Here is a 12,854-nt window from a genome sequence, read left to right on the forward strand (position 1 = left end):
CATCTCTCCAGCCACCAATCCACACTCCCTTCTTTTTGGTCCATACAGGAACTTGAACCAGTGACCTTCCAGTTCCCAACCCAACTCCCTAGGGACTGAGCTACTGCCACCCCAATGGGCGTGGTACAGTGTGTGTGTGACAACAGAGAAACAATAGTGGTTTTCTCAGATGGTTCCGTGTTAACAAACCATCTGCCGCTTTAGGTTAGGTTTTCATACCTTACACCAACAGGTCTGGATCAGTAAGTAACTTAAAATAATGGTTCAAAATCAAAGAAATTAGGAAGCCATTGCATCAGTTGTACCATAACCCACCTGAGAGAATGACTGGTTTGGCATCCTGCTTGGCTTTTTGAGATTGCTTCTTTTCTAGGGCGGCCAACATGTTTCCGATGTCCAGTTTAACAGGAACTTTGCTTTTCTTCCCAGACACCTTTTCAGCTTTCTAGGAATCAGGAGACCAAGAACAATGTCTACTGTTTTCTCCACGATACTATCAAAAACACAATTTCAGGGCGCCCGGATAGCTCACTTGGTAGAGCGGGCGCCCATATACAGAGGTTTACTCCTCAAAGCAGCGGGCCCGGGTTTGACTCCGACCTGCGGCCCTTTGCTGCATGTCATTCCCCCTCTCTCTCTCTCCCCTGTCACTTCTTCCGGTTTCTTGTCATTAAAGGCCTAAAACACCCAAAAAACAAAAACAAAATTTGAATGTAAAAAGAAAAATACAAACCTGTCCTTTCTTAGCTGTCTCTGTGGGCTGAGTTTTTGCTGCAGGTAATTTTTCTTTGGTTTGGTTGGTAGACTGATGCGCTTTTTGGTTTTCCTGAAAAAAAATGTCTCATTAATCTTAATGACACTCACCATGCCCTCACATGTTGAAATGTGCTTTTTTTTCAATGTAAAGTGCATTTTAGCAACAAAGAAATTACAATGTTTTAATTATGACGTAAAAACATCTGGGAGAATAAAATAACTAACGATATGTACCTCATTGCATAGTGTGGATGCATGGTTGCTTGTTATCAATCTATCAATCCTAGTCAGAGCAGGAGTCAAGCCTGGAAACTCCTCTTCATCCTGAGGAGACAAAATGGAGAAAAAAATAATTTTCCTTTTAATTAAAAAATAAAATAAAAATCTACCCTTAAAAATACTAAGAAATGGGTTTTGCGTTTAAATTGAATGACAATTTTTATTCACCTCAAATTTTGGAGGCTCCTGGTACATTGCTGGCTCTTCTGATTCAGCTTCTACATCTTCAACTTTAGCTGCCTTCTTCTTTTTCTTCCGTTTTTTCTTCCCTGGAGTTCCCCCATCCTGCTGTGCAGCCATTTCCTCCATCTGACGGGACAAAAAAATTAAGGGACAGAAAACAATGTTTGAACACATGGCAGAACAGGAAAACTCTAAACAGACAATTTTCAAGCCAGAAAACACCTTATAGTTTAAGACTTTTTGATACATTCTAAGACCTAAGTATATTCTGTGCTTTAAGATTTTATTTTAAGACCTGCAATACCCTGTAAAAATAATCTGTTATGCTCACAGTCTAAATCAAACGTGTCATTTAACCTGTATGTGATTGCTGTGGATTGTTCTTTCTTTAGGGATGGGTTTCTTAGGAGGCTGAGAGGCAACATTAGCCCAGGAAGTCACCACCAGCTGACCTGTTCACAAAAATAAATTGATAAATAAACAACCTGAAATATGACTGACACTGCCTTGTAAAGACATCGAAAGGCTGACTGAAGGGACTTTCACCTACCTGGTGAAGCAGCAGAGGAATCTGGCTTAGCATTAGTGGTATTTTTCTGGGGGTCAGGCTGTGTTTGGGATACTCTCCTGACAGACTGTTCAATAAAAAAAAATTACATTAGCCAAATGTATGAGTAAGTGAAACATTCTCCGCAAACTGTATCACATCTGATACAATATCACATCTGTTATTTCAGTGAGCTCACCTTCCAGGAAGATGCCGATGTTTGTGTTTGAGTTGGACCCCAGCACTCTCTCTGAACATAAGGAGGGCCCGGTTGGCCCAGCAAACCACCAGCTAACTCTGGGAAATCAGTCATCTTCACTTCAAATGGGACAAAGTCTGTCTGTGTTGGTTTTGGCTTCTCTGCAGAGTTTGGGGCAGATCTGGCACCTCTAAAACCTGTGGTGCAATTATAGTAAGCAAAAGCTAGCCAGAATACTGTAATACCTAGCCAGGACTGTCCTCTGGACCCCATAGAGGAAGTAGGGGAGAGGAGGATGTTAGCCAAGCGGATCTCAGCATGGACAACACCTCTCACCCCCTACATGACACTGTGGGGTCCCTGAGCAGCTCCTTCAGCAGCAGACTGATACACCACGGTGTAAGAAGGAGAGGTACCGCAGGTCCTTCATCCCGGCCGCTGTCAGACTCTACAACACTGCTCTACCTGATAGTGTTGTAGTTTTGTTCCTGTTTTTCTCCCATCTACATCACACATTCTGTTTATCTTTATATTGGTATTTATATTATTATTACTAGTACTTACTTTTCAATATTTATGGTCTCAGGTTAATATAATTTAAATTATGCTACCGACTCTTGCTTCTTTGCTCTAATTACACATTCAACTTAACTTAATTTTTAACGTCACTACACCGCAATATTGTTCTTATCATGGCAACCGCACTTAAAATTCCTTTTGTTTGACGGCATTTATTACTCAGTCTAAATATTTTCATTGTCTATTTCTGCCTGTATTCTTGCCTTGTATTTCTTGCCTTATTTCTTTCGTGCTACTTGTTTGTGGTGTTATTGTTTGTTTTTTCGTTTTTTGCTGTGCTGCTATGCTGCTACTTGTAACGACAGAATTTCCCCGTCGTGGGATAAATAAAGTATAATCTAATCTAATAGGAAGAGTCTACATAGAGTGGCTCAGGACGATGACTGAGACTGCTCCTTTTAAAAGCATGATAGCCAGAGTAAACAATACCAAAAGTAAATTTAACCGGGTCTGGAATATTTTTCGCTTTTAAGAATTTTTTTAAACAGTTCCTTTTCCAAATAATAGCCTGTACATTTTCATATCACTATGGGAACAAATTGTTATTTGATAAAAATATATTAAACTTAAATGACAAAAACAATGCCATGTGTGATAGATACCTTTTTTCTGTGCATCTAGTGAGCTCTTGCCCATAACCCTGCCTTTGACCAGAGAGCCATTGTTGCCTCTTGATGTCTGTGGAGATGGATTAAAAATCAATGGAATTATTTTACTTTAGAAAGTTTGTCTCATCTATTTTTCTAATGCTTACATTTTTTGTAAAGAAACAACTCGCAGATCCAAAGAAAACAAAAAATCAGTGCATTGGAAAATCAACCTGGAACAAAGCAAGTGTGGTATCTTTTCCTTTGTTTCAAGTTGGTGCTTAAAATTTAAACCAACCTTTGCTTGTGGATCCCACGTGGGCCCGTCTCTCTGCAGGAAATCATCACTGGTGTCTCTAACATAACGACCACTGCCGTAGCCACAAATCCTTGACATATCTCCTCTTCCTGCTGGCACTTCATATGTATTTGATGGATTCTGCTTTGTCGTCAAACCTGGCGACCAGTTCCTTCACAAAGTTTAGAAATTCAAACAAATGAGAGGCTTGATATCAGGCAAATTGATTCATTTTTTTAATCAGGATAAACAAATCTGTAATAATCCTTCTACCCTCTTAAACTCTGCTCAGACACATGAGGATTTGGTAACATCAGACGTGGTGAAGAGGCTGTGTGTGGATCAGCAGGCTCCTTTCTCTGTCTCCTCTGTTGTTTATCGTCAAAAGACTGAACAACAGATGACAGTTTGCTCTCCTGGGGAAAGTAAAGATTGTTTGTTATCAATCTGGAATACAACCTTTGTTTGGAGTACAAGTGAAGCCATGTATTACCACACTTATTTCAAAACTCCATAATCACTTTATGGTGTATTGTATAAAATCACAATGATAATGGACTATAAAAAAAAATACTTTGAATAGAGCTTAAGACTATTACTACTAAAGTATGTTCAAGCCTGAATACCCTAATGACTAGGGACTTCTAAAGTAGTTTGTCTCTATTCTATCTCTAAATGTCTCTACTTGTTGTATTGTCCCTACTTAAGCAATGCCAGCCTGATGGAATAAATATCTTGGGACCATTTAGTAGTTAGCTCTAAGGGTTTTCTGTAGGTTGAAAATGTCACTGTACAATGCATGCACATGTATTTGTTTTGTTTTTAATCTAGACAACGTGTTATAATTTACGTTTACTATCTACTTATTAGTGTCTGGGCCCCTATAGGCAAGCTTCAGATAGCTTACCAAGGTGTCCCATTTATTTCATTCTTATTTTTTCCTTATGATTGCACTTGTATTTTTAACTGTTTAGTGAATGAACCAGCTAGCGAGTTTTATCCACGTTAAATGCCCACTTCACTCAGACGAAATGTGTCAGACTTAACTTTTGTTCTGGTAGTTGGGGATTAAACTATTTAGCCCTTAGCTCTAATTTACAATTTACAACAGCTAACGTTACATAGTCGTAACTTTTTGGGTAGCCTGACAAAACGTAAAGTGTTACAAAACGTCATTAACAGCTTATCGGTGTGGTCACAACAGCTGGTAACTTATACGTATCATCTACACATTCACAACAGCTAAAGTTAGCTAAAAGTTAGCAGCTAGCTAACGTTACATGCACCAGCGTGCTTTGGCGTTAAGGTAACGTTACCGTAACTGGCTAGCTTGCTAAAAATAACAGTTTCGTTATTTTTGGTTACCGACCTTGTCCATCTTCAGGTTTTCCTATATGCAGTCACATCTTCGCATGTTCTCTCAATATTCCATGTGTTGTCAAACTATTACAACGCTGCTACATGTGCAGCTATACCTACCGGAACAGTGTGTTGGCTATGCAGGCTAAAGCTATGGTGGATAGCAGTAGCAGCTAGCTAGCTAGCTTTGTTGAGCCTGATTGAAACAGCTGATGTTTACATTGATTGCAGGGAGGTTAGCTTATAGCGACATCTTCTGGCTTAGACACTACAGGTAAATATTTTAACTACAGATATCACCATATCTAGGCTACAGCTTTCCCAGTTGAGTACAAACTGTACATCTGAAATGTTATGTTTCAATATGCAAATTTTGCATTATCTTATTTAAATATGCATTACATTTAAAGATAAATTTGGATAACATTGGATAAAGCCAGTTTCAAAATTCTTGTCTCATTTTGTTGACATATTAGTCAAAGTTTTTTAACAGAGGGAATTTTGGATATCTCATTTTAATTACTCCATGAATCAGAAAATACTTTCAACAGCGATACTATATCCATTTTCACCACGTTTTAGGTATAAATATCAGGCTATGAATGATAAATGAACAAACCACTCTGAAAAACCTTCAGAATATGGATATGAATTAAACTGCAAAGTTTGGTGTTGGTAAGTGCTACTGAAGTGGAGATTTCTGGCTCAGAGTATGAGAAAAACCCGTTTTGAGAAAACTCTTTTAAAAGATGTGTATTGTAAAATTCCACACATTTTGCAAGACAGCCCAGGTGAATAGGGTAAAACATTTTAAATACCAGATAATCACCATGGCACTTCTTCAGTTAATCACGTTCAATAAGACAATATTTTTTGCATTGCAAGTTTTCATTTAAAGTTATAGTTGGCGATTACATTCAAAGTGTCAAAAGAAGAAGTATAATTTATGCACAATATATTGTTATTATTGAGTCTGAATTAACATGCAAGGAGTACCTTAATGTGCAGCTGGTTGTGGAGGAGGTACTAATTTCTATACTGTTGGGTAGATTCATCTATAAAAATACACTTTTTAATTGGATCAGGTTTTTATGTGACATGTTCACCTGCAAAAAAAGATATACATGTTGTAGAGTAAACTATATGTAGTAGAGCCAAAGTGTTAATTAGCATAACATGGAATTTAGACTAAATTAAAGTACAAGTACCTTAACAGTGTACTTGAGTAAATATACTTGGTTACTTTCTACTAATGAACTATTGTTTGTTGTTCATTGTACAATCTTTAGTATAATAATAAACTTCTGTACACAGATTGAATTGCCCATTTATTCTTTTTTAACAAGAAAATATGCTACTTTGTACAATATAAACTCTGAGTGCTTGATAGACTACCGCATTATAAAAGCATATATATAATTCACAAGTATAAATCTTATTTGTGGCCCCCCCTAACCCATACATTTCACAATATGCACAGGTATATGTGGTAATGTGCACATTAAAAAGGCATGCCCGCTCATTTCCTATTTGTACTGTAACATCCCTTTGTTTTGCCTTGTGCATCGTCTTCTTGCATTATTTTGTTCAATGAATGTGTGATGATCCTTGGCAAACAGGGCAGAAAGTATACAGTACATCTCATTATTTTTGTTTGTGTCAAAGTAAGAAGGCAGTACTTGTTCTCCCAACAGATGTAAAAATCATAACATTCATTTAAAATCTTAAATGTCTCTGCAATCAAGAGTCTCTGTCAATACTTTGTGTCTCTCACTCCTCCTTTAGCCTTCTGGCTGTTCTCAGGAGAGCCAGAGGAATAATGAAAGAGGCTGATGTGAGGAGAAAACAGATCTGAGCTCCAGCTATCCAGTAAACTGTGGAGAAAACAGTTAATATGAGTACACTGCAAAGAGAGTGTTTGACCAAGCATATTTATTCACACACAGTTCATCAGTCTGTAACATATGTCAAATTTAAGATGTTAGCAGCATTTGGTGCTATTACTGCCATTTGTCTTCCTTACCAGAGGATGACACAACTGGTCCCAGTGCTCTGGCCAGAGCGCCCAAACTACGCAGTATTCCCATCACTGTGCCCTTCTGATTGGCCGACCCTGGAAGAACGTCCACAGCAGATAATCAGCAACAGTGTGCACATTATAGTCTAATCTAAATGTTTTGTGAGTTTCCATAAATATGAATTAATAAAGAGGTGTACCATGGTCAGAAACAAGCGTTGACAGGCATGGAACTACAATTGCAGCTGCTGTAAGAAAAATAAATGACAACAAATTTAAATACTGATTACATTGCATTTATCCTTTAGATGTAGTTATATGCTGTTTTACATTTTCATTGTTTGTGGATATTATCCTGCTGCATACAAACTGTGTAAATGTGGAGTGTTTTTAAAATTTGTATTTAACCTTTTTTTAACCAGAAAGTATCTTAAGCTAAGCTATGGCTGCCAAAATGGCTGCATAGAGTATTTAACATATACATAATAAAACAAATACATTCATACATTTTTTAACAACATTAACATAAAGCATATATAAACCATATTTTGCTATTTTGTCTTTGGCCATTAAAGTTTATGTACACCTTATGGATACACTTAATTTTTTGATTTTATCTGGTTTTAATTTACTCTTTAATGGTTCTTCTACTATTTTCCAGATTTTCTGCTCCAGTCACACATATTTCTCCAAAAAGATCATTATTTTACTAATTTTTTTATGTTTTAAAAAGTAATTAAATGTATTGGTTATCATTTAGAATATTTTAAAAAGGTTTGGTATAAAAGTAAAGTACCATTTGCAGCACAAGCACTATGTAGTTTAACCGTTTATTGTTTTATTGTTTTGTTTTACTCTAATGGACTCATATGCATCAGCTTTGGGAGTTCCCCATGGTTCATAAAGGGTGTATTTGTAAAACAAGATTTGTAGGATCCTATTTCCAGTGTTGATACTAAATATACAAATCACATTTTGATCGTGTGCTTGCAAAGTCTTTGCTGTGTGATTTGGTTTTATCATTTTTACTGGCCTTTTTTAAAATCCCAATTCCTGTTTTAACTGTACTCATATGCATTATGTCATTGTTTATTAAATATGTGTCACTTATTTTGCACATTCCTGGGTACAATAAAAGGTTTATCTTGTCTTAACATGACATTCAATATCAAAATGAGCTCACCAAATGAGTAGAGGGCCAAGCCAATGTAAAGCATTGTTATATTCCACGAGAGCCCGATGAGAACAAATGCTGGGATTAATAATATTATTGCCTAAGAAAAAGAGAAACATATTTAGTTAGAAGTTTAAGATTAAGAGTATTTTATGGTACATGTTACTGTCGTGTAAACAGAAGGCACTCCTACCACTTGAACAGCCCGGATATGCTGCCCAGGTTTGATTCTGCGAGCATATCCCCCCTGGATTGAAGCCATGATGACACCAATGAAGAAGAACATCTTTCCCTGTTGCATACTAGTAAGAGAAAAATGTTTGTAAAAAATCACAGTGTTGTAACTGTAACGGATAGAGCACACAGCTTTATCTTTGAGTTTATACCTTGTAAATTGAAAGCGTTGATGAGTCAGAAAACTCAGCGTAAACTCCAGACCAGAGAACAGGAAGAGATAGCAGAAATAAACCAAGCCCAACGCTCGAAGGCTCTGCATTCCTGGAAAGACATTTTCACCTTCCATCTATCAGTGGGCCAAAGTTATTTCATGCTTTATGTAAATTAGTCAAATGGGTGTAATCCAGTATGTGCAGTACCCACTTTCTTTTGGAGGTGGATCTTTTGTCCTGGTAAGAGCTGAAAAATGGAACAAAGATATTGGGTTCAAAAGGTCCCTGGAGTCCCCAAACTCTGAAGATGAAGCCTAGGATAAAACAAGAAAATGCATTTGTACCTGTCAAAGAGAAAAAAAAGCTACTAAGGGAAACAAACTGGTATTTAACTAAACCACGATGAGTCCTACACATAGCAGGTGATGATGTTTTAAATATTATGTGAAATGAAACAAAACGTTATAGCCCCTTCACGATACATACATATATATGACATATGCAAATATTTAAATTACAACAGAATAGAATAAAATTAAGTAGAATAAAAATAGTTAGTTGTATACAAATCTGTATATACTGTACATGTACTAGAGACTTTTTTCAATACACATATTTATATTATGTTTTGAAGCTCCCATACGCCAATAGTCCATTCAAACTGGTGTTTTCACTTGTGTTGCCTGATAGACCTCTTCTGTATGGGTATGTACAGACTTGATTGACAACTCCCTTACTCTTCTCTTAGCTTTATATTACTTGTTAGGGCAGGGAAGTGTACCCTGTTATTGTGCTAAGCACACAAAGGTTGGTGACATCAAGTAATTCCCAGCATAACTCCACCCAGCTTCAGCTCATAAAAGGTGTAATTATTAATTACTTCCTGGACTCTTGTCAAGAAGTTACTGCCGCCAACCAAGAAATAGTATGACAAATAACCAGAGGTAAAACAACTATTTAACACTTTGTTAAACAAACAATGTTTATTAGTGAGCTTTAGAGTTAAGCTAAGCTAAGCTAAGCTAGCTAAACTAGATAGCTTCACATTTACTGTACAGATAAGGTAAGGCAAGGCAGCTCTATTAGTTTAGCCCATTTCAGCAACAAGGCACAAACAACAAGGTACATAAATGAGAGTGGTCTCAAACTTCTCCGCACAACATGCATCCCAAAAATGTCTGACTCTTAAGTAAAACTGTATGTGATTCAGTTTGTCAGTTGGCAGTGTGAATGTTTCCATAACCAACCTTGACATCCTTTGGGAGTGTCTCTGGCATCATGGCCCAAATAAAGAGCAGATCAGCAGCACTGAAGGCCAAGGCAAGCAGAGCTGGAGTTTGGTAGAAGACATTTCCTGTTGTTCTGGAGCTGAGGGCAAAATAGGCACCCATCAAAGGTCCCACAGTGAAGCCCAGGGAGAAGGCAATGCCGATCATAGCCTGGTAATGATAAAATTAAAGTTTGATTTTTTAAATCTTATCAAGTGGGATTTACAATTACAAAGTCTTTTAACTGGGTGACCGGCAACATTGTGTACAACAAAGAAATTAGAGAGTCAGAGCCCTAAAAGATACTAGCAGAGTCTGTTAGAATACATTATATTATTTTTCAACATTAGTGAAAGATCAAGCATACATCCAATCACATTATGGTGTTTTTAGATGACACATTTTAACAACACATTTCCTGTTGAGGCAAAAGAAAGTTGTGCCTACCATTCCTCTGTTCCGTGCTTTTGGGCAAGGCAAGTCTGCCATGACAGCAGTGCAGAGGCTGACGTTGCCCTTACAAATCCCCCCAATTACTCGAAACAAAAGGAACATGCTGAAACTCTGGGAAACAGCCCAGACCGCATAGGACGACATCAGCCCTAACTGGAACACAAGGCATCCAATTAGACCTGAATGAAACAGGGCTGATGGTCAAAGCTGCAGAAATTTTTACACAAGAGGAGTTGGAACTGTCCCAAGTGAATGACTCTAGTGGCTTCCAATGCGAAAGGATACGGAGGTTTACATTTTAAAGCCATGAAAAAGTGGTATAATATAGCATTTTCCTCACTGTGGTAAGAATGAGCAAGGGCCGCCTGCCATAGTGGTCTGACAGAGCCCCAGTTACAGGTGACGACAGGAACTGCAGCAGAGAAAACAGTGACCCGATCAGACCTGAACGAAGAAAATAATCAATTTAGTTTCTTTGCATTAACAACGTTTTCATTGGTCATATTTTCCCGATAAGTAGAGCTCCACATATGCTATATTGAATCTGAAATCTATCCAGTGTAGGCTACTGTACCTCCAAACAGAACACTGTTGTATTTCTTTTCCATTGGAATCCCCACGGCCTCCCTGAACCAGTCGACGACACTCTGCAGAGACTGATATACGCCATCCTATCCAACAAGACAAAACACTGAAAATGTAACATCACACGGGACAACACAAACACTAGTGAAGAGGTCCATTCAGCATGAGTCAGCAAGCAGAATCACACACAGACAATGACTGATAAACCAATTGCCCATGAGTTGGTTGTGGTTTTTATGAACAGATTCCTTACACAAAGCCTCCTTTGTTCAACAGAGCACCAAATTCTGCACATCATCTGTTCAAAACACACCATTGTTTTTTTTGTTTTTTTACACGGTAAAATCTGTTTCTACTTTTGGAAACTATAACTAAACACTGGTTCCACTGGTAAAACTGATGTACAATGTAACTCAATTGAGGAAGTAAGGCTGATTGAATCATCTTAAAAAAAAAAAAAAACTAACCCCTGTTTGCGCATAATGGTCCAGAATTGAAGGCAGCAGAGGTAGAATCAGTGTAAATCCGAGCAGGTCCAACAGCAGCGTGATAAACACAATGTTGATGACCTTCGACGAAAAGGTGCTGCCATCCTCTGCATATTTGTTTACAGCTGACATTCCTGAGACTGAATACTGTCTTTTCTGTTTCTGCTCGTAAATAAAACACACACAGTATTTGTTAGAAGAGCAGCCCTGACATGGAAATAAAGTCATAGTACATTATGTTTACAGTGTATTAAACATGCCAAAAAGCCTGACTTCTTATCTCAAAGAACAGGAACAAGTAAACCCTTGGGGAAATACCACAATTCTAACAAACAGGTACATTTAAGAGGTCTGTAATTTATCTAATTATTTCCTTGCAAGTTTCTTGGAACAAATTAACGAATTTATGTTATTATGACATTTAAAGACATCATTCTGACTGTATTGGAGTTTTTGTATTTTAGTATTTAACATAATATTCTATTTAAATTATAGGCCCATATAAAAAAACTTTACTCTCCATAAATGTTGAATTGTATGCTAGATTGTAGACACGTTAACACTTGTGTGTGTTCAGATGGCTCACTGTGCACTGCAGGTAATTTATTGGAATAAAATGGAAGTGTCTTAATTTTCTTTATAATTACTGTATTGTATTATCCAGTTCTTTCCAGGAAACTTTTAGAGTTTTGAGTTACATGTCTCTCAAGTTACTTTCTAGAAAAATATAACAAATCCTAGTATATGTTAAATAAAGCATTACTACAGACAGTGTTAGTAATCTGCAGATGAATGAGTAGATCCTAATACAAAACCTGAGTAGTTTACAAAAGTAAGTGAAAGGTGTGCCGGTGAAGTTGCAATCAACTACACAATCTTCTTCAGGAAAGAGAGAGAAGGTGTAGCACAAGGAGGAAGGAACAACTGTAAAAATGCTCAGATCAAGGTTGGTCCCTGCGTGTATGAACTTCTCAGTAAATGCACTGACGTGCACTTTTTTGAAATGAATGAAATCAGCCCTTAAACTGTTAATAGATAAAACAAATTTCCTACAAGTTAGTACCCTCCAGAGAGAAGGCTACACCTATCCAGCAAGAGTGAACAATTCACATCATCAGCATCACCTCTTCTTGGACACTGTATCTAACTAAACGAACAGAAACATTTGAACACCTTCTACTCACCATATCCGCAGACTCGTAGGTTAAATACATCAGAACAGATCACAACGAGGACTTACCCGACTCGAGCAGGTCTACTTTTTCTTTCTGTCTCTCTTTCTCATCTGTCCATTATTATAAATACGTCCACACCAGGAAGCGGTGTCCTCTTACATTTGGATGACAAGATGTGTCGTAACAACCAGCGTACACAGACGAAAATGCTGCCTTCAGGTGATCTTCGTAAGCTCGTATTTTGGCGAATCCACTCGTTCATCACCTCTCTTGCCCATTGGCCCGACTGTTAAAGTCTCTGTGGTTGGACCCATCTGTAACCTGAGCTCTAAGACCGTTGTTTCATAATTTGGTCAGACAGCAAGCATTTCCTTTCCAAACCTTGGGAAACATCCTATGTCAATGATAAGTTCGAGTTAACCCCAGCCAGGCTTTTTATTTTATTTTTCTTAAAAACGTTTTATTGAGCATTAACAGCAGAAGTTGCAGAAGTAGCATAACAAACCTGAAACACTGTG

The 12,854-nt window shown here is 37.6% G+C and overlaps 2 protein-coding genes across 6 annotated transcripts in view; both read right to left on the reverse strand.

The window, feature by feature from the left end:
- The window catches only part of LOC116689119 (selenocysteine insertion sequence-binding protein 2), a 10,438-nt gene extending 5,436 nt beyond the window's left edge, over nt 1-5,002 (reverse strand). For 2 of the 3 annotated variants that reach the window (XM_032515503.1, XM_032515502.1), the window contains exons 1-11: nt 4,798-5,002; nt 3,702-3,844; nt 3,429-3,600; nt 3,146-3,221; nt 1,965-2,161; nt 1,769-1,853; nt 1,576-1,670; nt 1,204-1,344; nt 982-1,080; nt 734-826; nt 316-445 (exon numbers count right to left, since the gene is read on the reverse strand). In XM_032515503.1, coding sequence (XP_032371394.1) covers nt 316-445; nt 734-826; nt 982-1,080; nt 1,204-1,344; nt 1,576-1,670; nt 1,769-1,853; nt 1,965-2,161; nt 3,146-3,221; nt 3,429-3,600; nt 3,702-3,844; nt 4,798-4,806 — 1,240 coding nt within the window. In that variant the 5' untranslated portion in view covers nt 4,807-5,002. The remainder of the gene's footprint in view (nt 1-315; nt 446-733; nt 827-981; nt 1,081-1,203; nt 1,345-1,575; nt 1,671-1,768; nt 1,854-1,964; nt 2,162-3,145; nt 3,222-3,428; nt 3,601-3,701; nt 3,845-4,797) is intronic. The other variant, XM_032515504.1, reaches the window with a different exon arrangement.
- Nucleotides 5,003-6,206: 1,204 nt separating this feature from the next.
- On the reverse strand, nt 6,207-12,542 carry LOC116689130 (major facilitator superfamily domain-containing protein 10). 3 transcript variants are annotated; one of them, XM_032515528.1, is made up of 13 exons: nt 12,402-12,542; nt 11,141-11,323; nt 10,663-10,759; nt 10,429-10,532; nt 10,083-10,241; nt 9,615-9,806; nt 8,579-8,681; nt 8,365-8,476; nt 8,172-8,280; nt 7,988-8,078; nt 7,005-7,052; nt 6,811-6,900; nt 6,207-6,661 (listed from the first exon to the last, which is right to left on the reverse strand). In XM_032515528.1, exons 2-13 carry the CDS (start codon nt 11,291-11,293, stop codon nt 6,558-6,560), a joined length of 1,362 nt encoding a protein of 453 aa, XP_032371419.1. In that variant the 5' UTR covers nt 11,294-11,323; nt 12,402-12,542; the 3' UTR covers nt 6,207-6,557. The 3 variants fall into 3 exon arrangements, with proteins under 3 accessions (XP_032371419.1, XP_032371418.1, XP_032371417.1); XM_032515527.1 differs by lacking the exon at nt 12,402-12,542 and adding an exon at nt 12,346-12,390 and having other exon boundaries at nt 7,005-7,049; XM_032515526.1 differs by lacking the exon at nt 12,402-12,542 and adding an exon at nt 12,346-12,390.
- Between the last annotated feature and the right edge of the window lie 312 nt (nt 12,543-12,854).

This window comes from Etheostoma spectabile, chromosome 5 (genome assembly GCF_008692095.1).
Source record: "Etheostoma spectabile isolate EspeVRDwgs_2016 chromosome 5, UIUC_Espe_1.0, whole genome shotgun sequence".
Classification (NCBI taxonomy): domain Eukaryota; kingdom Metazoa; phylum Chordata; class Actinopteri; order Perciformes; family Percidae; genus Etheostoma; species Etheostoma spectabile.